Source organism: Lonchura striata, chromosome 2, assembly GCF_046129695.1.
Source record: "Lonchura striata isolate bLonStr1 chromosome 2, bLonStr1.mat, whole genome shotgun sequence".
Classification (NCBI taxonomy): Eukaryota; Metazoa; Chordata; class Aves; order Passeriformes; family Estrildidae; genus Lonchura; species Lonchura striata.
The window spans coordinates 114,618,110-114,642,810 of NC_134604.1; the positions used below are offsets into that span (position 1 = coordinate 114,618,110).

Consider the following 24,701-nt stretch of genomic DNA (forward strand, 5'->3'; position numbering starts at 1 on the left):
TATAGGGAATAAATCCTTTCCTGTGAGAACAATGAAGCCCTGGCACGGGGTGCCCAGAGAGGCTGTGGCTGCCCCATCCCTGGAAGTGTTCAAGTCCAGGCTGGACAGGTTTTGGAGCAACCTGGGATAGTGGAAGGTGTCCCTGACCATAGCATGAGGTGAAGACTGTGTGATTTTAAGGTTCCTTCCCACCCAAACCATTCTGAAATTCTGTATTCAGAGTCAAGAACCTGGGCAGACCCACCAGAAGACTTTTCCCTTTAAAGTCTGGCAGAAGAATGACAGCAGCTAGCCAGAAGGGAAAGAGTTATGAATTCAAGAGCTGAAATTCCTGCAGGAAGAAGCCCCAGAAAACAGAAGGATTTCAGCTGAAAACAACAATTACCCGAGACCTCACCATGTGCTCCATGCAAAACACATTCGATTAAACCACTCTCCTCCTCAGTACACTCGTTTTCTCCCTGGCACACAACCATAATAAAGCTATTTATCTCCAAAGGCTGGGAAACTAAAAGAAAAGCCCAGATCATTAGAGGACAAGGTACACTTGAATTAAAGGCCACAGGCACAGTGAATTCAAATGAAATCTGAAGTACCATAGGTTTTACGTTGCTGGGAGAAGGACACACAATTCCTTGTCTCGTTATCAGCAAGACATTGATTTTCTGTGGAAGTGTGCTTGAATTGCTCTTGATAGATATTACAACTTCCCTTCCACAAGAGGAGAATTGGTTCTTTCTAAAAACTGTTGGCTTTAAAAAAAAAAAAAAAAATCATCCTCCTTGTACTTATTCAATACTTTCCCCACAGCAATGCAATTGATGGGAAAAAATAGCTCAGCAATAGCTCATTTTCTCTGCTCAGCCCCAAGTGAATCCATTCCCTCATCTATATCTTTTATCTCCGTAAGATCTTTCTTGGTGCATAAAAAATTTCATTCATTAAACTGCAAAGGGGCGAGGGGGGAAGGAATATCTGCGTAAACCCATCTTGTGGAATTTAAATATGGGTGTGGATAGGATGGCCTGATAAGAAAGAGGAGTTTGCTTTCATTTTATTTCTGCGTAGCAGTAAAATGAGAGTGCTTGGCATCTGATTTTTGTGTTAGCAAAGAATCAGGATGATCATTTTGTTGATTAACACAGGAATAGGTTATGTATTGACTTAGAGCAATAAAAAGAGGGATAATGACTCTTCCATGTTTTTTTTTTTATTTCCATGGCAGCCAACGTCCTGGAAGAAGACTCAATGGAGCAGGACATCGAGAGCCCTGTCACAATCCACCAACCAAAGTTGCCCAAACAAGCAAGAGAGGATCTGCCAAAAAACATCAGCAAAGAATGTGCCAAGAGGAAAATCCAGAGGTACGTTCGGAAAGATGGGAAATGCAACGTCCACCACGGGAATGTCAGAGAGACTTACCGGTACTTGACTGACATCTTCACCACCCTGGTGGATCTCAAGTGGAGGTTCAACCTGCTGATCTTTGTCATGGTTTACACGGTGACCTGGCTCTTCTTCGGCATGATCTGGTGGCTCATTGCCTACATGCGAGGGGACATGGATCACATAGGGGACAGCACGTGGACCCCCTGCGTCAGCAACCTCAATGGGTTTGTCTCAGCCTTTTTATTCTCAATCGAGACCGAAACCACCATTGGGTACGGTTACCGGGTCATCACGGACAAGTGTCCCGAGGGAATTATCCTGCTTTTAGTGCAGTCTGTCCTAGGTTCTATCGTCAACGCCTTCATGGTTGGCTGCATGTTTGTGAAAATATCCCAACCCAAGAAGAGGGCAGAAACCTTGGTTTTTTCTACAAACGCAGTCATTTCCATGCGGGATGGAAAGCTGTGTCTGATGTTCCGAGTAGGAGACCTTAGGAATTCACACATTGTAGAGGCATCAATACGAGCCAAGTTGATCAAATCCAAACAGACAAAGGAGGGGGAATTTATACCACTCAACCAGACAGATATCAACGTAGGTTATTACACAGGGGATGATCGTCTCTTTTTGGTTTCACCACTGATCATCAGCCATGAGATTAACCAGCAGAGTCCTTTCTGGGAGATTTCCAAAGCCCAGTTGCCCAAAGAGGAGCTAGAAATTGTTGTAATCCTAGAAGGAATGGTGGAGGCAACAGGTAACATTTCTTATACTTTGTATGAGGTAAATGCTTTCATTTCAGCAAGGAAAATCAGTGGTTTTGCTTCGTTTTAAAGGAATCACTTCCACAGTCGTTACATTTGAAAAAGGCGTCCGTTCTCTGGTGAGCTCCAAAATTAAAAGCATGCCCAGTTTAATTGTTTGCTCCATCTTGCCTAACAGAATTAGTGTTCTTTCTGCTCTGTTTGGAAAATGGGATAGCATCTCTCATTTTCTAAATTTTTCACAGCATGTCACCCAGTTATTTGTCATTCTATTGCAGGAGCAGCTCAACCACAGGGATCTTGTGGGATAAAATTGCTTAGGGAAAAACAAACAAACAAAAAAACTCAATGCAAAACTGTATTTGTGATTAACATGGAAGCACCATGGTCCTGCTGCTTCCAATCACCCCTGGGTATCTGCAGAACAACTGCCAGCCCTGTGGCATTCCAAGGCTGCATCCAGTAGGAAGTGATGATGTGTTCAGTTCTCTCTTTTTATTTTGGGGTTTTTTGGGGTTTTTTTTTGCCTGCTCGTTTTCCTTGGTTTTTGTTTTCACTTGTAACATGGGGCTTGTTCCACTCTAGCTCACAAAAGGTCTCAGCTGATTTGGTGTTTCACCGGGGCCCCCACAGAAATGCACAGAACAGTGGAAGCTGGGATGTACAAACAAGGAATGTTGTGTCACCGGAGTCTTGTGGAGATGCTGGGCGGTTGTTACCTGCAATTATGCAGCAGAACAGCAGAAATCACTTGGTGCAGAGGGAAAAAAGTGTTTGAAATCCACAGCAAATGCACCACTAAAATAATGTTTCTTTTTTTTTTTTTATTAAAGCCAGAATTATAGGAGAGTACTTTTATCTGTGTTTTGGAAGCTGGAGGTGTTTTTTTCCCTGTTAATAACAGCATCAGTGCCTGAAATGAGTAAATATAATCAACACATGGGAATGGCTATTATAAAATGAAGATTTGATGTGCCTGGGGGAGGAGAAAACACTGATTATAGAAATATAAAAATGAGATTTGCCATTTTTCCCCATGACTACAGCAAAACTCAGGAAAGTTTAAGCACGTGGATTCCACAGCTCTGACAGAAGCACAACCTTTCCAACCCTGACTCATGTTTTGCAACTGGAGCCAGGAAATAAAGAGCAGTCTCTTACTAGAACATGTGTGTGTGCTTCACACATCTATTATGTGGTGTCAGAAGAAAACTGCATTTGTCACCATATAATAAACGTGTGAGACAAAAATGGAGCAGGGGAAAAAAAATAATAATAAAAAAAATCTGAAAGGAACTTGGCAGGGAATTTGAAGTGGTAAATGCAAGGCTTCCAAATTTTCCAGGAAGTAGGTGGTACTGAAGAGAAATCAAGATGAAATGTTTAGTGCTCCTGATCTGTGCAGTAGGCACGGGGATTTCAAACATCTGCATCACCTTCAGGTGAGACAATGAGGAAATTGCTGTTTGTTCCCTGAAACCATCCTGAGATCTTGGAATTGCAGCTGAAGGAACTCGACATCCCAAGGGGGTGGGGGATATTCTCAGGTTTGCTGAACACCGTGTTTTCCAGCCAAGTGATTGGCAAGTAGTGGCAGGATGACAAAATGTCTCACCAAAACCACCTACAAGATCAAAAGACAGAATATTTCTGCAGTGCAGCAAATGTAGATTTGTTGGTTTAGAGTCTCATCTCTCTCAATTTGTGACCACCCCCCCTTTCTCTCTCCTCATTTTCACCCTGCACAACCCAGGGCTCTCTGCAGCACAAAGCCCTCAGACTGCTTGGGCTGGCAAAATTTGAGATAAAACCAAATTTGTCATTGTCTCAAACCTTTCCAGTCCATATCAAGAGAGAAACTGAATGCAGTTATTTGCAAACCCATGGAAGATATCCAGGATTAAAAAGTTTCCCCTGCCCTGGGTGGGTCCATTTCCCATTTTAGACTGCTGAGTGAGATATGAGCAGAGGGCATCAAATAATGTCAGAATTACCAGCACAATTTCTAAAATATATTTGTGCAGAAGTAGCTTCGTGTGCTGTGCTTTGATCTCATGCATTGAGATATTTTTGTTGAAGGTACAATCCGGCCAACCTTCTGCCAACACTAGGAATTTTCACTCTTTCAATTTTTTACAAATATTTACACATTGCATCCTGGCAAATGCTGAAAGCCAATTTAGGCAGTCAAATATTCACCTTTCCTTCTTCCACCCGATGCAGAGTGAGAGCAGGGAAAGAAGCTGCTCACAGCAGCAAATCCAACCCTGCGTTCCTGCCAGCAGAGTTATGGAATCCAAAATGACAAAAGCTGAAGCCAGGAAAATGTGATGTCACCTACAGCAGTGGCCTCATTTAATGTCACTGCTGAGGGATCCAAGCCCGACTGAGGTCATCAGATTGTGTCATTCATCAGAAAATCCACTCTCAAATTTCACCAGGGAAAACGATCCTTTATCTGTTTTCAGAGCTTCCCCACTCAGAGCTTCAAGGAGAAACAAAATGGGAAATGATAAGGGTAAACCTTTGCTAATATTGTTATTAATTATTGATTCTGCTTAAATTTGACTCAACAGGTAAATACATTTATAATACTTTCCATCCTGAGTGCTCCAAAATCATATTCATCTGTTGTATGAAGCACAATTTTTATGGATTGTCATGGGAATTCTGCATTGTGTGTTAGGACATGAAATTAAGAATAATGCATTTTATTAAATGACAGTAAAATAATGAACCAAATTAAAATTCAGCAGAAAGTTCAACTCAAGGACCCCTTAATTCCCCATGGAAACTTTGCCATAACTTCCTGAGATGCAAAAAGAAATGGATGGATGTGTTTTTCTAAGGGACATAACAAAGTATTATCCCAGAGACAATCCCTACACCTTGGTTATTCCCATTTTTCTACCATGAAAATCACTTTGAGGGCAGAATCCTCAGCAAGGCATTTTCCAAAAACATTAAGTTAATCTGACTCCTTCATCCAGCACCACCAAACACTCAAAATAAGGCTGGTTTTTACAAATATTGGTTACAGATTCTTTCAATATGCATTTGTCTTGATTTATTACAACAACATTCAAAAATATCTCATTGGATTTGAAGGATAAACTTTTGCAAAGATTTATCTCTGTGCTTTTCCTGATGGTGGTGCACATCTCTGCAGTGTCCAAAAACATCGATTTTGGGACAACAAAAGCACATTAGGCTGCTGTGGAACCACTGAGGAGCCTTGAGGAATGGGGGGAAAAAATCCAACCAAACTTCACTGCAGCTGGAGGACACATCTGGTATTTCCACATTTTGCAGCCCCTATTTCCCAGAGTTTTATATGTAAAATAATCTACAGTTAGGAATATTTTATGATAATTGAATCCTAGCCATAGGCTTAAACTTTTAAGCCTTTTTCACCAGCTGAAATCTATTTCTCAGGGAAGTCTTATCATCGTAAGCAAAGTAGGTGTTTAAAAAATTTAAGCAAGACTTGCAAATGTATAATTCTGATAAGGAAATAGACCCATAAGAAGAAAAGGAAAGTCTTTTAAATTTGGAAGGTGTAATGGGAAGGTCAGGTAGAAAGAGAAACTGAGAGAAATAAACTCAAAGAGAAGGAATGAGATTAAAAAAAAAAAAAAAAAAAAAAAAAAAAGGCAGGGGAAATGGTGAGAAAGAGGAAAATTCTGAACAAGACTTGTGAAGTTGCATCTGGCCAGTGGGATGCACTTGGTGACACTCTGGCAATCCCCTCTGCCTAAAAATTAACATTTGAGCATTGAACAGCTCCAAGGAAAGAAACCGATCTGCACATTTGTAGCTGTTAAAAAAAAAAAAAAACAAGCAACAAAGCCAGACAGAGAACTTCAGGTTCAGAGGGATAATTTTACAAATAAACTCAGAACAGGGTGCATTTATAATTCCGACAAAGAGCAGCTTTGAGAGCAGCATCTGCAGGAGGATTTACAGCTACAGAAACAGCCACATTTGTCAGCTGTGGAAAACACGTGTGCAAAGCAATAAAAGGTTCACTTGGATGTTTATTTATACAGTAAGCAGTGTTATCAACCAGACAAATATTGTATAAAGCTTCACTGCAGCCCCTTTGACTGACTGGTTTATTGTGGCTTTGATATCTCTGAATTGCCATGTTTACCCCTTATTCTTGCCCAGTCCTAGCAAATATCTCCCTCTGATTTAAGCAGTTCCATCCCTTCAAAACCTCTCAGCAGAATTTGTTCTCTCTCCAAATAAACATTGCTGAGGTTAGAATTTCTCACTTGGATTTTCTACTGCTCTTCAAGGAAGAAATATTTATCCTCTCCAACTGCTTCTTGAGGGGATGCAGGTGACAGGAAGAAAAACACCAGGATTTCTCCCACCTGAGCGTTTCTGCAAGACAAAGAACAAAAGTGGGTTCCGTGGTGTTCCAGGATGAAATGCAGTTTATGCAGGGTCAGAACAAGTGGCTTCTGCTCCAAACTGGATCATCTTCATTCCAGAAATGATCAGAGCACAGGGGCTCTCCAGTCTGCAGCTTCCCTTTCTATTTTAAGAGTTTTAGCATCTCCTGCTGCTGGGTGCTAGACTTGGACATGGTTTAACTTCTCACACATCCCCACTTCCCTGGAGCTGCCAGCTTCACTTCCATCCCATTTGGATTTTACTGATTCTAACAAAACATTTCATTGTTATTTATTCTAACACAGAAAATGACAGGCATTAGCAGGAGGGGAGCTCCAAATTCCAGCAGGGAAAGGAATTCCCATCTCACTGGGATGTTTCCTTCAGGGACATTTCTCTGCAGGTGGAAAAGATGAGTTTCATTGCTGAAGAGGACATAAAGGAGGCAATTACAATTTCACAATAGTCAAAACTAGGAGGAATAGCAAGAAATCAGGGAGCAGCATTTGTGAGAAATAAAAAGGAGATGCTGATCAGGTGCATTTCAACTAAAATTTTGCTGTATCTCACTGTCAGGGAAAAGGGATTACACATTTGTTTAACAGCTTTGTTCTCTGGGTAGTGCTGTACTTTGCAAAGCTGTTATGAATGTTTGAGAATGGCTTTTTCTCCTTCTCTCACACCTTTCTCACCAATTAATTCCTCAGCTCTTCACAACTCCAGCTGCTCCCTCACCCCTAAGTGTTCAAATTTAATATTCATATTTAAGCAGTAGCTCATATTAAAAGGTAAGATCTGTAAAAGACAGGTATTTAGGGATTACCTAACAGATCAGATATTATTAAATAATTCTGTGCTGACCACATATCAGACTTGCACAAGCAGAGCTTCATTTTGCACCTCCTGTCTTGGCAATCCCTCCAAAGTCTCTCTGGGCATGGAGAAAGGGCAGGTCCCAGTTCCTCCCACACTCCCACAACCTCCCCTGTCAACATCGTTCCTTCCTAAACCAGGGACAAGCACAGAGAGATGTCCTAAAATCCTGCCTTTGCTCATCACTGCTGAGCCCACACAGCTTATTCCCTGCAGGGCTCATGATCTCCATGGACAGAGCAGTGACAGGATCCCAAAATTTCCTTCAACTCTCGCCCTGCTGCTGTTTTCCAAGCAGAAAGGCACAATGGGAAGCTGGGCTGGCAGCCTCTTCACTGACCAGCAGAGTCTTCCTAAAATCCTGATTCCAGACACCTAAATTCTTCCTAAAATCTGTGATTCCAGACACTTAGACTCTTCCGAAAATCCTCTGATTCCAGACACAGAAATTCTTCTTAAAACGCTGTGATTTCAGACACTTAAACTCTTCTTCCTAAAATCCTGAGATCCCAGACACCTAAACTCACTTAAAATACCACGATTCCAGACACCTAAACTTCTTAAAATCCTGTAATTCTTAAACTCTTCCTAAAATTCTGTGATTCCAGACACCTAAACTCTCCCTAAAATCTTGTAATTCTTGAGCACTTCCTAAAATCCTGTGATCCCAGACACTTCAACTCTTCTCCCTAAAATCCTGTGATCCCAAACACATAAACTCTTCCTCAAATCCTGTGATTCCAGACACATAAACTCTTCCTAAAACCCTGTGATTCCAAACACCTAATTTCATCCTAAAATCCCATAATTCCAGATACTTCAACTCTTTTTAAAATCTGTGATTCCAGACACCTAAACTCTTTCTAAAACCTTGAGATTGCAGACATGTAAACTCTTCCTAAAATCCTGTGATTCCAGACACTCTAAATTCTCCCTAAAATCCTGTGATGCAAAGCACTTCAACTCTTCCTAAAATCCTGTGACTCTAGACAAATAAACTCTTTCTAAAATCCTGTAATTCCAGACACCTAAATTCTTCCTAAAATCCCGTGATTCCAGACACTTCAACTCCTCCTAAAATCCTATTATTCCAGACACTTCAACTCTTTTTAAAATTTGTGATTCTAAGCACCTAAAGTCTTCCTAAAACCTTGAGACTGAAGACACCTAAACTCTTCCTAGAATCCTCTGATTCCAGACACCTAAACTCTTCCTAGAATCCTCTGATTCCAGACACCTAAACTCTTCCTAAAATCCTATTATTTCAGACACATAAACTCTTTCTAAAATCCCATGATTTCAGACAAATAAACTCTTCCTAAAATCCCATTATTCCAGACACATTCTTTCTAGAATCCCATGATCCCAGACACTTCAACCATTCCTAAAATCCTGTGATCCCAGATGCTTTAACTCTGCATCCAGCCTAACTTCAAGCAAGTTTCCCAGCAGTTTTAGCCCAGGAGCAGGGCACTGCAGAGTTCCTGCTCAGTCCTTGGAGCTCCAGACCCAGCTCAGATCCAGGGAATGGCAGGAGGGACCAGTGCCCGTGTCCCACCCAGTCCCTGTCACTATTGGACACAAAATGTGAGTTCAAGAAAGAAAAACAAAAAAAAAAATATTTCTGACCTCGCAATATATAGAATTCCAAAAGTGCCAGTGGATTGGAGGGTGAAATTGCCACCTCTCCAACCACACTGCTCAATTCTCTCCTCCCACAAAGAACACAAAACAATCATTATTTCCATGAACAGAGCGTGAGAACTCCAGTAGAAATATGTAAACATTACCAGAAGGCTGAAGAAGTTTCATGAGAAGTTTAAAACTTTCAAAAGAACTATCAAAGAAATCATAACACTTTTAAAAATCAGGGCAACAGTCCCCACCTGGCAAATCAAAGGGAGGATTCTCTGCAGCCTTATCCGGGTCAGAGGATTCCCCAGGCAGGATCAGCTCACTGAACACATTCCACCTGCTCTCCAAATCCAGATGTGAGTCCTGAGCCCCTCCCAGATGTGCTGGGGGCCACTGGAGTGCCTTTTCCATCCCAGAGCCCTTCCCAGGATGGCACCAGGAACCTGAGCGTGCTCAGCCTCTCCCCTCGCTCCAGGAACGGTGCAAGAAAAAGGGTCAGCACTGAAATAATTTCCTGCAAAAGGAAATATTTTGCTGCTATTTCTAATTTTAGACTTTCACTTCTGGTCATCTGGGGTTGTTACCTGCCTGGAGACAACAGTGGTGAAATCCCAGCACAGATTTGAGTCAGGAATTTTGCTGGAATGAACTGATTCATGCTGATCACCTCGTTTGCCCAGCTTGATTTCCAGGTATGAAATCTGTCTGGGTAGCCTGCAGTTCAAAACCCTGGGAAGTATTTTTGGTGAACTCTGATCCCTTCCATATTTCTAAAAGATCTTTTCACTTCTCCCCTTGGGGCTTATCTACTTCCAGCTGTATATTATTCTTTCTGAATTGTAATGGAGGATAAAATGAAGGATTTTAAGAAGAGTTTAAGTGTCTGGAATAACAGGCTTTTAAGAAGGGTTAAAGTGGAATCACTTTGCATTACACTCCCTGATAACCAGAAGGCTCCCCTAAAATTACAAATATTTACATCTGTTTCTAAAGAATATGAGCAGAAAAATTATTCACCTTCAGCAGAAAGTTTTCACAAAATGGAATAGAGCAGCAGCTGTAAAGCCAAAAGTTACCTAAAACTTTAAAGGATGAGCAAAGTTGTGAATTAAACCAGAAATACAAATTCAGCAGTTGATAGATTAAAAAGAATAAGGCCATGGACTGCAGAAACACCGCTGGCTACATAAAAGACATGAAAAAAAATACAGAAAATTTATGAGTTTAAATTTCTTTATCCTAGAAAGCAGCTGCCAGCACTAAAAACTCCCATTGTGGCACAGTTCCTAGGATTCCCAATGCCTCTGGAAAAAAGTCCTGAAGGGATTTAAGGAAAAACAAATCACAAAGAATTGCAGTGATCTCAGTGGTCTCAATCAGAGCATTCCAGGGAAAATCAAAGTTTGGACTCACTGCCATGCCCGTGCTCACTTACTCCCTCTCTTTCATTCCCAGTATTCCCAAGAAAGTCACAGTGCTCTCCAAGATTTTTTTTTCTTCCTGATTTTGGCAATTTTCATTAGTTGGGATTTCTGTAGAGACATAAGCTTTTAGCTTTAAAAAATGGGATTTTAATAAATACAGGACTGTTGAATATGAGATATCCCATTCTTACAACTTAGACCAGAAAGAAACATTTGAAACAAAGCAAAGAGGAAGGAGATCTCCAAAACCAAATTTCCAGTGGTTGTGAGGAACACGTTTGAGATCCCTGAGGAATGCTAAAATTTGATTTAGAAAGATGAATTCAGAGGGAATATTTGGCTGAATTCCATTAACTTCCCAGAAATGAGTGGTGGGGAGGGAAATTCCCACTCTGAGGCATTTTGTAGGTTCCTCCCAGGCTTCTCCCAGCAGTTTGAATTTACAAAGTGATGAACTGCACAAATAATTTCCACTGGCAGGTCTGACCAGGATTTCTCTCCCACCAGGAGCAAAGTGAGGTCAGAGCAGCCCAAGTCTCTCCTGGAGTTCACTCCATGGCAGGGGCTAAAAGGGGAGCCAAAGCCCCAGGGATTTGTCAGGGACAGAGTTGGAAGAGGGTGGGAATATCCAAGAGGATATCAGGATGTGCCTGATTCCCCAAAAGTGGATAGAAATCCCCTCCAGTCTAAATTTGTCTGTGATTATAAAACTGAGCTGGCTCCTCCTTGTTTTTTATAGCTGTGAGGAATTGAATGGCTTTGAAAAATTCATAGCCCAGCTCAGAGCTTTCGTTGTTCTCCTCTGCCACCATTGAAGGAATTGGGGATTGTGAGTTTTTGGCATCTTTCTGCCCCTCTGGAGGTTGAGAGGAGTGTCCAGCATGGATTTGCCATGGATTGCCTGCTCCTCTCTCCCTGTGGTTCCAGCTGCCAGCAAAAACCCAGCTACAAACAATGGCTGAATTGTCATTATTATCACTATTATCATTATTATCATCACAATTGTGTCTAACAGCACATTCCAGACTTTTTGAGGGGAGTCTTAAGCAACATCAAGGTTGGACAACTTTGAGTTCACATTTCTGACTGCAATGTGAACTGGGGAGAGAGAGAGAGAGGGTCTTCCCCAAAATAAAAGAAAAAATCCATCTGGCTGTGGCAGAGCTGTCAGGCACCACCAGAACAAAAGAGATTAAAAGATTTATGAGTCAGCCACTCCAATTAGATTGTGCTGGCATTTTTAACCAGCCATTAGATTTTTTTTTTTTTTGCAACCTTGCATAAGAAGTATTAATTTATTACACTTAGATCTCCAGAATGGGAAACCCCCCCATCCATTTTCATCGTTTTCCAATTCTGTTTCCATTAATCTCTTTTTCCAGTGGGAAGACAACAAATTAGCCACTTTTTCAGATATTAAGTGCAGCAATGAGTCTCTAACTGCCAATAGGGCTGTGGCAGATGCCATGAAAAGTGCAGAAGAGTCCAAAGCCAAAGGTTTTGGGGCAGTCAAAGGTTCTTTTCTGGTCAAAAATCTGCTTCAAAGGCAGCAGCCACAACTCCGCAGCTGTGCAGGGGAGGAGGTTTTGCTTTGCATTTTAAGGAAAATGCTCTTCTCCCTCCATGAGTCAAGGGCTAAATCTCCTCCTTTAGACATTCCCATCAGGGCTGATCACAGCTAAACCAGGATTTTAAACCCCTCATCACTAGTCAAGATCCAAGGTTTAAGACATAAAACAGGAATTTTAGCCTTGCTACATCTTCCTTTACCCTCCAAAGGGATATAAAATACCCATCAAGTACTCAAAAGACACCAGTGATAGAAATTCAGTGCAAAACCATCCCCTCCCAGCGTGGATCCAAGTTTTAATGTACAGCTGTGAGCCTGATCCAAAGCTCTCCGAAACCTGTGGAGCAGGGCTCAGCCTCTGGTGGCCTCGGAATTAGGACCCCAAAGGGTTGAATTGAGCTGTGCAGTGCCTGTCAGCTCCTTAATGGCCTCAGGGAAGAAGCAATTAAGGCTCTAATTAAGAGCCAAATGGAAGATTAGAAGCAGATGGATGTTTATAATCTAAATAAAGTGCCCACACTGGAAGTTTTGGCCTTACAAGGTCTGAGGTGACTTCACAGCCATGGGAGGAAGGGTGGATCCTTCCCCCAGGAAATCTGTCCTGCAGCCCTGAGCCACTGTCTGTAAGGGCATTGTCCAGCCAGGAGGGAGGATTGTTTTCATCCTGGCTGTATTATTATGAATAATTATATTTATCCATCCTTCCCAACAACTGTCCCTTCTGCAGATGGATGGAAAGAGCCATTCCACAAGGACAGACCCAACAAACCTGGAATATTTCATTGGACAAACTGTCCATGGCAAATAGAGACACTGGAATGGACAAAAATTCTCAGTCCATGGAAATTCTCCTTCCTCTTTTGCCTTTCCTTGGTTCTGATGGTTCTGAGCTCATCCCTCCCACCACGCTTGCCATCTATCACGTGTGGTTTGATGCTTAATCTGTTATAAAGAAAGGAACCAAAAGCCAAAATTCCAGCTAGGTGTAGCAGGTCCATTAAAATATGAGCCAAGAATTCCATTGGAAAGGTAACAGAACTGGAGCAGAGATTCCTGAAAACACAGATCACAGGGCTGATTCTCTTTATGGAAGCCAAGACAGAGATCACATCTCTCCTAAAATTCTTTTCATTATATTCTATAAATATCACACCCTGCAGAACAGAGTAACACGGTAAGAAAAAAAAAATTAAAACATTCCCAGGAGTTCCCCTGGAATTTTTGTGCAGATTAAACTCTCACTACTTGCTAGCAAGACCCAGTAGATAGAGAATCCTAATATTTCAAAGTAGTCTTCTGAAGAGCCTCTGATGTTGGAAAGGAGCTCTGATGGTGAAAAGACACCAGTCAGGCTTTACTGATGTCTACAAAGTGACCAGAATCAAATGCACAGAAAGCTTTAAAAAATCAATAAAGCAATTTCTGTCCAGCACCTTCCCCCTGAGGGATGCAGCACAGGGCAGGAGGAGCTGGGGCTGTTCACTCCTCACTCTTCAGCCAGCTCTGATTTCCAGCTTTATCCACTGGGACATGGAAACAGCAGCAGGGGAGCACAAAATGAGCCTGTTCATCCTTTGGGGGCTGAAACAAATCCCCAGGGATGCAACAGCAGCAGCCAAGACAGGGGTGAAGATTCTTGGTGATATGCACTGAGAGTAAAGGGGAGATGTGTGACTGAGGAAAAATGAGAAAGAATTAAAAAAAAAGGAGGAGAGTAGGGTTAGATGGGATATTGGGAATTAGGAATTGTTCCCTGGCAGGGTGGGCAGGGCTGAGATGGAATTGCCAGATCAGCTGTGGCTGCCCCTGGATCCCTGGCAGTGCCCAAGGCCAGGTTGGACCCTGGGGCTGGAGCAGCCTGGGACAGTGGGAGGTGTCCCTGCCGTGGCAGGGGTGGCACTGGGTGGGCTTTGAGGTTCCTTCCAACCCAAACCATTCCATGATTGTGCAATATTTTGTCTCTGTCACCTATGTCAGGTAAGCAGGCCCCTCTCTCCTCCCTCAGCACACCCTCAGTGTCCCCCAGGCACTTGGGAGATGTGAGGACACCAAAATCTGTGCCCTGTCCTTCAGGGATGCAGGAGGGATCATGACCAGGAGACTCCACAGAATCCCCAGGCAGTGCTGAGACAGCTGGAGTAGCATCCTGCAGCCTCATTCCCCAAAAAAACCAGTACAGGGATGTCACAGTTCCTTTCAGCCAGACACCTGCTAGGTGAGCACAGCACCACAAACCTTATCTGCACTATTCTACTTACTGCAGGATGGAGAAGATAAAGAAAAATCCATTTTTAAGCAATTTCATGGAGTATGGCCATAACTTACTTAAATGGACAAAACAAACAATATACCTGTAGGTTGTTTGGACAAAATGAGAAGAAAATAGCAGGAGGAGCAGGTGTAGTGGCACAAAAATGACACTAAGTGTGCAAGTGGGGCCGTGAAAACCCAGAAAATGCAGGTTGTGCCATTAATCCATGCTGGTGTCTATAATATGTGTTATAAAGTGTTTATCATGAGACCCCGTGGCATCACACTACAAGGAAATTATGAAACCATGCTGATATAAAGAGGATATTCCAAGCAGGTGGTGGCATTAGGCAGCAACTGTGTTTTCCATAGATGTCGTGTAATTACAGTCAGCTCAGGCTGGGAAATCTTGTAAAAAAGTATTATTTGTGCTGGGGTAGTTCCCTCCTGTTCTCCAGGCTGTAAAATCTTGCTTTTTTTCATTATTGTGAGCCCAAAAGCCTGGTGTTAAAGAGAGCCTGGGAACAGCTGGAATCTGTCAAGGAAGAAATGTGATTTCCTCAGTGAGAGAACCACAAATTGCTGGAAAACCTCGGAGTTCATCAGTTGCAATAAGCACCTTGGGCTGAGGCCACTCAAATACACAGGGTCACTCAAATCCCAGGCAAAATGAGTAACAAAGTCCTCTGACTCTTTTTGTGGATATGTGGGAAGAAAGGCTGGAGGAAAACAGAGGGATTGATATAAATCAAAATTCACTTGCCAGCACAGAGCACCTCGTGGTGGTCATTTGGGTCATGGTTTAAGGTCAACCACTTCCTTCCCTATACTCAGAGACCAATAATTGTGCTGAGAGAGGAAGTATCTGCTCAATAGAAAGAATTTTCAGCACAGATTATGGTTTATCTTCTTTTCCTACCAGTTTAAAAGTTGTACAAGTCTGTCAAGGAGGAGAAAAGGACATTTGCTGGTGCAGAGGGGTTTGTTTATGGCACAAAACCATTCTGATGGTAAAACACATCCTTTTGGAAGGTCTTACTGCTGCCCAGAGGACACTATTTTTGTCTCAAAATGCCAAGATCCTGAGCTGGAGCAGTTTTCAGGGCATGTGAGAGCACTTGAGTTCACTAAATCAGCAGAAAGATTTGTTGCTTTGAGTCAAGTCTAACCATGTCATCACCAGGGATTTTGCATAATCACTGCACTGAGATTTCACATCCAGACCAAAAGATATCCCACTAAATCTATCTCAGATATTCTATTTATTAGGGTTTGGTACAGGTTTCCTACTTCCTCCGCTCTGTCTCATATCAGAACAATGGAAAGACCGTTTGATTATGAAAAAATATGTGAGCAGTACTTCAAGCTCTGAATTTGAACGCCCAAATTTTGCACTGTGAGCTTTTCTTCCACATTGGAATGAGATCCTGAGGGGGGGAAATGCTCAGATCCCAGTCCTTTGGCCTCGTTTGGCTTTGGGATGATCCCACAGAGAGAAAGCAGCAGCAAGCCCAGCACAGGTGCCATGCTCCAAAAAGCAGGATGGGAAGAAAAGAGAGGAGATGCTGCAAAAAGCAGGAAGGGCAGCAAAGAGAGGAGCAGAGGGGCTGCAGATTCAGAGGTGGAACCTGCTTCAAACAAGAGCAGAACCTTTCAGCACCAGCCCAACATTGCTGCCTCTGCCCTCCAGCTGCTCCTGCTGCTGCACCAGAGCCAGCTGTGGGCACGTGCTGAGTTATCCTTTGTCTTGGTTTGAAAGCCAGGGGTGTGCTAAGGAAGGTGGGAGCCTCCCTTGAAATGGAAAATGTAAACCCCCTCCCTCTGAATTATTATAATTTTGAAATTAAGGGGCTCTCAGGCAAAGATGTGGGAATGGAAATCACAGTTCTTTATTAGGGAAGAAAATAAAAATAAAATTAAAAATGCAGCAATACAAAGCAGCACTGCCAGAGTCAGAACATGCTCTGTGGGTCAGGGAGGTGGTTCAGCCCCATCCCAGGGGGGCTCAGCCCTCCTGCAGTGCCAGCTGTGCTTCTGCTGGAGCAGGATCCTGCACAAGGGGGGAGTTTTCCTCTGGAGCTCCAGGGCTGGGGGAGATGGGCCTGGGCTCCTCTGGGAATGCAGGGGGGAAGAAAGCTGCTCCTCTGGGAATGCAGGGGGAAGAAAGCTGCTCCTCTGGGAATGCAGGGGGAAGAAAGCTGCTCCTCTGGGAATGCAGGGGGAAGGAAGCTGCTCCTCTGGGAATGCAGGGGGCAGAGGCTGCTGTGCTGTTCCCAGGTCAGATTGTATCCAGGTAGGAATGTTTGGCTCCTCCCCTGGGCAGAGCATCTCCCCATGGATGATGGAATTTTCTCAGCCATGCAGGGACACTCACTGGCCATGAACAGAAGAAAATTAATAATTAATGGCCCATTAACAGAAGAGATCTCCTGGAGGGATGATTGGTTGTGGGAGAGATAAAGAAAAACCTGCCCAATGAAAAGCACAGAACTGCCCCAGCTCTGACAGATGGAAATAGAATACACACTCTAACCCACATCTTGTAACCTGAGAGATCCTTGCTGGAGCAGCAATTTCTGCCCAAAAAATACAGGAACAGCATCACACAGCCTTGATTAAAAATCAGAGTGGGCCACAGGAGTGAAACACTTTCTGACAGGACCAGAAGTGGATCCCTGGTGTGACACAGACACTGGCATGGCCCAGGTGGACAGAGCAGATCCCTCCCTCCCATCTCACCCTCTGCCTCGTTGTTTCCACACCTGAAAAAACGAGCACACAGCTCCCCCAGACTTCAGCTGCACAGCTCAGTGAAAACTGAGACTCATTTTTAGGCAATTTGCATGGATGGGAGCAATTACAGCCAAGGCACATCAACAGAGAATCAAGCCCTGCATCTAATGTTGGTAATGCTCTTAATAATAACAACCCCCTTTTCCTGGAAGAGAACATTAAACCTGTTTAAAATACAGTATTTTTTTCCAAATGATAGTATTTCTCCCCTCCTACACTACATCTACCTTAATCATCTGACTCCCACATAGCTGGCTCGACTTCAATGACAGTCTCCTCTACTTGTTTAAAAGTCATGTTATTTCCACTGCCATCAAAAAGGCAGGATTTTCAAGTGAAGTTATTAAAGTTTCCAACACAAGGAACAGTGCGTGGGTACTGCTGAAGTCAACTCTCAGGAATGAAAAAGAGCTTCCTTCACTCCTGCCAGAGGATTGAGCCTCCCTTCTCTCTGGGGCCAGGAGACACCTGGATTTATCCTGATGTTTTGTCTGTCTGCAAAGCATCTCAAAAGTTATGTAGGTTCCATAGTGAGCACAGTGATCCAACCTGAATTTCCATCAGGGAAAAAAAAACAAAAAAACACCTAGGGACCAGTCCTTCCTGGTGCTGGATGAACGGAAAAATACTTGGGTATTCATGTGTTCAAAGTCTTCCAGCCAAAATACTGAAGGCAATGGATGAACCAAACTTCCCCCTGGAGGCTCCACAAGGCCATCCCATCTCCTTATCTGCCACCCAGAGCCCTGATTTGTTACAGCCAAGAGTAATTAGGTCTAATCCACTGCCTGATTCCCACCCAGCTGCTAAGCCCCTCATATGGGACACAGAAGAAGGAAATTTTAATACTTTAATTGGAAAAAATCCCTTCAATGCTGACCTACAGCTGTTCACCTCGAGCTCTGTGTCTGTGCTGACACATCGTGGGCTTTAATCAACTTTACTGACTTTCAAAAAGTTTTTGCAGCAGCCCCCCGTGCCAGCACAGGCTTTGTCGAGGGACAGTGGTTTATTCATTTTGTGCCACTGATCTGAGCTGAGAGATGAGGAATTAATCCCAAAGCGATTCACTGTTTTGGGAGAGTTTCAGCTCCTTTTCCACGCAGCTTTCTCAGCAGCTGTCAGATCACTGCAGGGCTTCATTTGCTGAATCCACCTCCCTGAATTTTCCCCTCATTAGCTGCCCTTTGACAAGTCCTGTTCAGTCCCTCTGAATTCAGCAGGATTGGGAGCTGGAGGGATGTTCCAGCTTCTACAGCAGGAAAGGTTTATGAAAACTGCATTATGCATCACCTACACTTGGAATGAATTAAATCCTCCAGGTTCATTCATTCATTGTTTCAAAACCTGTCAAAACCCTTAATCAAATTACAGCCTTCACTCAGCTCAGGATTACACCTGCTGGTGTGTCAGTCTGACATTCTGTCATCCTCTGATGAAGAAAGAGAAAATAAAAGACAAAAAGGAAAAGGAAATAAAGGTTTTTTTGTATCAGAAGTGGTCCATCCCTTCCCTTCATCAGCAGAATTGTATGCTAGCTGTGATAGCTATTGTTTCTTTTAACTTTGATCCATTCTATTTTGGGTTTGTATTAAAAAGAGAAGGTTGAAAATATCTGGCACTTCTGATGGCAACTGTTGAGTTTCAGTTGTCATAGGAGTTTATTCCTCAGGCTCGCCTCTGTACAAACAGAAAGTTCCATTTTGACCACCTTTCCCCAGGATGGAAAAAATCCACAATTATTTGGGTCCCACAGAATGATCACCCTGAAAACAAGCACAGGTTTAAATCCTCTCTAGAGATGGAATGGCAGGTGAGGTGTTCGGAATTCACCATGGATTGGACCCGTGGATTTACGGCCTGTGTTGCTTTGAGTAGGAGATGAAGAAGGGCCCAAAGTCAGTCGGTTCACCTGAAAGGCAGGGGAACCACCAGCTGCTCTTGAGACCTGCCCAAAATCCTTAATTCTGGACTAATTCCAGAATTAGTCCAGAATTCTTCTAACAAATGCAATTCTTCCTTCAGTAGAAAAGCAACAGCAACAACCTTAAGCTCTTGTGTGGAACACATCCAGCGTGACTCTGGAGAGCAGATTGCCTGTCTGGAATCTGAGTGGTGGCAGAATTCAGCTGCAGGAGGTTTGAGCCATTGCTGTGTGTGCCAGGGCCTGATTGTCCATTCACTGCTGCTCCTGATTTAGCTGCTGGGGTCAGCTTGGTTTGTATCCTCATGGCAAGGGCGAGCCAAAAAGAGAGCAGCACTTGGGCTCTCAAAGTCCCTCTTCCAGTGGAGTCTGACTTAGAGCAGATTGAAATTGAAATTAAAATTGTCCAGTTGAGGTGGCAGTGCCTCCCCCTCGCACCCAGAGCAGCTGGTGCCCTGCTCCACAGCCACGTGCTGATCCCCCCCCAAAAAAAGAGAAAAAAAAAAAAGAGGGAATTGTCTGTTTAGTCAGCACAGCTGAGGGAATTAGCAGCAGGGAATTTATCCCTCTCTGTTTTTCATGCCTCCTTCTGAGCGTGCAGCCCAAAGCACAGGGACCTGCTCTGGGTGGAGCAGTGGTGGTGATGCCAAACTTGGGCTCTTTCAATGCTCTTCCAGTCCTGGGAATATTTGTTCCATCAGTAGCTTGTAAAATCATTTTTGCTCTCAGAATCAGAGGGGTTGGAGGCACCTCTCACCCCACTGCTTCCCCAGAAGGATTTGCTCAGACTCTGGGCTTTTGGATAATCCCTTCTGGCCGGTTCCTATTTCCTGGGACAGGGGGAGAGCTCCAGGAGCAGGGGCAGACTGCTTTAGTGCTGTTTTACCCCTCTGAAGCAGCACAATGCAGCATTAGCACAGGGAAGGATCTGGTCCATTAACTTTTGAAATGAGCTTATCAAGGGAGATGGCAGCGCTGGTGGGAAAACAAGACATTCAAAGCTCCTTGCAAATCCAAACTCTCCTCCTCTAAAGCATCACACCTCATCAGCTGTGCTTGTAGCTCTGTCTCCTACAGATGACAGGGTAAAAAAAGGCTGCAAAGTGGATTTTCTCCTGTGGTTGTCATCTTAATCTCCATCTTTCTCCTGTTAGCAACAAGCTCCAGCATTATCCCGGAGTTTTGCAGTGTCAGGGCTCTGACTGTGCTCCCTCTTTGGAAAGAATTCTTCACAGCAATTTAGTTAAAGGTACCACACAACAGCAGCAGGCCAGGCTGGTTTGGCTTAAAAATGGCACAGTATAGAGTGGAAAGCTGTGGGATTATTGCCACATTATTCATAAGGTGAATTAAACCTTCTAGAGGTGAATAACACCAGTAATGGCGTCCTCATCTTGGAGTTGTTTCCTTTGAAACGTTCTCTCTGTTGTCACTCTGACACATTTGCATTCAGAAACATCCATGTGATTAAGCAGCCACATAAAAAACTGGAGAAATTCCCCAAAGATCCCAAATGGGATCCTGAAGAGTGATTCCGTTCCCTCAGAGAGCTTTGCTACCTGCCCTTCATCCAGAATGCATCAATTCCCTTCTGAAAGCCAAGAAATACAGCAAGAAGATAATTTGGGTTTTTCTGAAGCTTGGTTTGGGTCTTTGCCTTGTTGGTAACTTCGGTCCCTTTGGCTGGCTGGAAGCCTGGACAATGGAATCACTGGTGGGCCCAAAAAGCACTGAGCACAAGGAGCTCTGAGCACTGAGTTCACAAGGGAATCCCAGCCCAGAGTGTGGGGGAGCACAGCTCACAGAGCCACAGGATGGTTTGGGTTGGAAGGAGCCTCAAACCCCATCCAGTGCAAAATCCCCATTCACAGCCTGTCCCAGGCTCCAAGCCCAGTGTCCAACCTGGCCTTGGGCACTGCCAGGGATCCAGGGCAGCCACAGCTGCTCTGGGAATTCCATCCCAGGGTCTCCCCACCCTGCCAGGGAGAAAATTTTTCTAATAATCTGATCAAAACCTGTAAATTTTCAGTTTGAAGCCATTCCCTGTGCCCTGTCCCTCCATGCCCTGGAAATTGTCTCTCTCCAGCTTTCCTGGGGCTCCTCCAGGCCCTGCCAGGGCACCCTGAGTGTGAGAACCCCAGCCTTGCTCTGGGGTCTCATATGGTGGTGAAATTCCTCCTCCAACCCATGCTTCCAAAGAAAAACTATGCAGGCTCTTGTTGTTCAGTCTCAAGGCAGTTTATTGTCAGTTATCTGAAAGATTTTCTCCTCTGGCTGCTGTGGTTTGCTCAGAGCTCAGCAGAGGCACACACACACCCTGACATCCTCTCTGACTCCCGACTGCTTCTTCTCTCCCCGCCCAGGGCTGCTGCTGTCTTTTATATGGAACATTACATGTTACATGTTTATGGTTTTCCCCCAATGCCTATTACCTATATTAAATGGTGCTTTTCTACTCTAAACCAATCTGTGAGTGCCAACATCCCCAAGAACATGGAGGCAAGGAAGAAGAAGGAGGAAGAACAGGATCAGCCCACTTTCCTCCATCTTAGAACTTCTGACCCCCATGTACAAAGTAAAAACCCCCTGGACAGGTGCTAAAATCCCCCTGTACAACACTAAAAAAATTTCCCCTCTACTTTGTAACTACTTTTACTGTGCTATCTAACCTTTTGTGACTGCTTGTTCCACCTTCAAAGTTGGTAACTCATTCCATGGCTCAAACTCAAAATCCCAGCTGTTTCCAGCTGCCTGCCAGGGTCTAGAATGCTTCTGACCAAGGCCTGGAACCTCCAAAAATGTCTGAGGGACATTTTGCGTTCCAACACCTGAGCTCAGCCCAAAGCTTCTCCTGTGCAGGTGAACAATCCCAGCTGTGCCAGCCTTTCCTGCCAGCAGAGCTGCTCCATCCCTCTGCTCATCCTGGAGCCTCCTCTGGGCTGCCTCAGTTTCTCATTCTCAGGACAGTGAACGATGCATTAATCACCTCCTCTGTCAGTGACAGTCACAAACACCCCCATGGACACACAACCAACCTGTCCACGTTCCCAAGGGGATTTATTAAGTGAAAGCCTTCATACCTGACTGAATTTTGAGGAATGCTCCCTGAAATGGTGGCCTTGAATTGTGTGTCCAGCCATGGGGGCATCCCCTGATTAGCTGGGCTTTTATCCCTGTGCTGCCATCAGAGAGAATCACAGGAGGTTACATTAATATTCCTGGTGAGACCAGAGCAAACCCTTTGCTCTGTGATTAATAATGTGTTGAGACACAGTTCCAAATTATTTCAAGTTTTCAATGGCTATGAGAACATTTACAAGACTGATGGCTGGGCCTTACACTGCCAAGAGGCTGAAAGAGCTGTCATTTATTACAGGGGTTTCTTGTAGCCAAATTGTGTAACACTACCCTGCTAAGCTGCAGGAAAAGAATTATGAGCTTTGCCACAGCATCTTCCCAAATTAGAAATGGAGCGAAGCTTTCAGCACTACAAACGTTTTTGTGAGTGGGGAGAGGGAGGAAGTGAGGAAATGCCATTAGACTTCACCAAAAATACAAAACCCCAAACATTTCTGGGCTGTGGTGGTGAAACAGAGATTCACTCACTGGGTTGGCTGATTTAATCCTGTTGTACCACAATATTTGGTGGTGATTTTTTGCTCAGTTTCACCATGTGCTTATAATCATGGAATCACAGAATGGTTTGGCTTGGAAGGGGCCTTTAAAATCATTTTGTTCCAGCCTCTTCCATGGGCAGGGACACCTTCACCTATCCCAGGTTGTTCAGAGCTCCATCCAACATGGCCTTGGACACTTCCAGGGATCCACATAACCTGACCTATTCATGATTTCCAAAATATTTTCTTGTAACAACTTCTTAACCCTCCCAGTGCAGCTCTGAATTCTATTAATTGTCTTCTCCCTGCTGCCAGTTAAATTATCTTCTCCTCCCTTCTTATGACACAAGGAATTTTCCTTTGATGATAATCAACAGATCTCATTAAGTATTTGAAGGGAATGAGGATTTCCAAGGATTTGCTAATTTTGAGCCCAGGGGAAGCTGCCCTTGGTGTCCCCATGTGTGTGCACATGCCACAGCCCCGTGTCCCCCCAGCTCCCCCAGGCAAAGGCTCCATTATTCTGGGAGCAGGGAATTTTCAATCATGATTAAAAGAAGGAAAGAGCTCCACTGCACAGAGAACAGGAAAAGGCTGAGGAAGCACAATTTCTGCTCTAGAAAAAACACTTTGGTGTTCTGTGACTGTTTCATCTGATCCTCCTTCTGTTCCCAAAACAACCCATCCACTTTTGCCACCCATACCCTGCCCTGCTTAAAGCAGGGGAGAGAAAAGGTCTTGGGAAGGATGCTGAGATCTGCTGAGACCCCAGTTCTGAGACACAACTTGTGTTGAAATAGCAAGACCTGAAAAAAAAAAAATGTTTCAAAACTGTAGTTCTCCATGAAATCCAAATGAGTGCTCCAGGCCAAAGAATCCTCCTGGTTCCACCAAAGGCAAATAAAAACCCAGCTGGCCAAAATTCCACCTGACCATCAGGATGGTCAAATTTCACCACAACCTTTCTTTGCTGCACACCTTCCACGAGGGCTCAGGGCAAGTTTGCTGTTCCCTTTCTCAACTTCCCCACTGGAAAAGAAAAATAATAACAAATCCCTACCTCAGAGACCTCCAGGTAAAAGGCCATGGGAAATAAGAGCCAAACATTGCTGGTCCTGTTCTTTCTGAGCTTCAATAATTCATTCCCTGCTGGGCTGCTGGATCCTCAAACTTACAGGCAAAGTATTTTCTTTACAATGAAGTACTTTCACTTCACAAAGTGCTTGCATTGCTGTGTTTCCACTGACCTGCACTTCCAGCAGAACTGGAATAAAATGTAATTGGAAAATTGACAGGAAACACAAGAAACAAATGATCTGGGTTGTACTGAGTGAGTTGCAGTTAATGCTCTGTGGAAGCAGGGCTCAGCATGTCCCATGTGGAATGCCAGGATTTAGGTGGGGATGGGGTTGTGGGAAATATTTCCAATTAATTTCCAGTACTCACATTCCCGCTGGGAGTAAGCAATTGCTGGTCTGTCTCCCTTTTCCCTTTAGAAATGTGTGATTAAGGTGAAAAAAGAGTCTTCATTCTTTGAGACAGCTCTGAGAAGCTGAGCTCAGCTTAGCCAGGCAGGAGCTCAGCCTCGGTGGTTGATTGAGCACGTGCTCGCCGCAGGGCCCAGATGTTCAGCTGTGCTTTGAGGAGAAGCCAAGGTGGCCCTCTTGATCTGCCACCTGTCCCAGAGCACCTCCCAGTTTTAGGTAAAGGGCCTTGTGCACAATGTTTGCTCCTTTTGTCTCTCTGGTTAAAATAAACCCCTCTTCTTGAGGAGTATAAAGAAGGCAGTGGATGGGTGTTTGGTCTGGCAGCCAGGGAAAAATTTATCATGGTGGGAGGAGAGAAGGGCTCAGAGCTGGTTGGATTCAGCATCACCCCAATGTCTTCTGGAACATCTCCCTGACTCACATCCCTTTTATCACCTGCCTTGTGTCCATCCTGTCCCATGAGTCCTCCCAGACATTGTGATTGACACTGCAGGAAGCACCAGAGGGAATAAACCCATCCCTGAGCTCCCCCAGTACCCAAACCTGATCCACTGCAAGCATGAAGGAGAGAATC

The 24,701-nt window shown here is 44.1% G+C and overlaps 1 protein-coding gene across 3 annotated transcripts in view; it reads left to right on the forward strand.

The window, feature by feature from the left end:
* KCNJ6 (potassium inwardly rectifying channel subfamily J member 6) overlaps positions 1 to 24,701 on the forward strand; it is a 165,845-nt gene that overhangs the window by 124,089 nt on the left and 17,055 nt on the right. For all 3 annotated transcript variants that reach the window (XM_021527465.3, XM_021527466.3, XM_021527464.3), the window contains one exon: positions 1,226 to 2,146. In XM_021527465.3, coding sequence (XP_021383140.2) covers positions 1,226 to 2,146 — 921 coding nt within the window. The remainder of the gene's footprint in view (positions 1 to 1,225; positions 2,147 to 24,701) is intronic.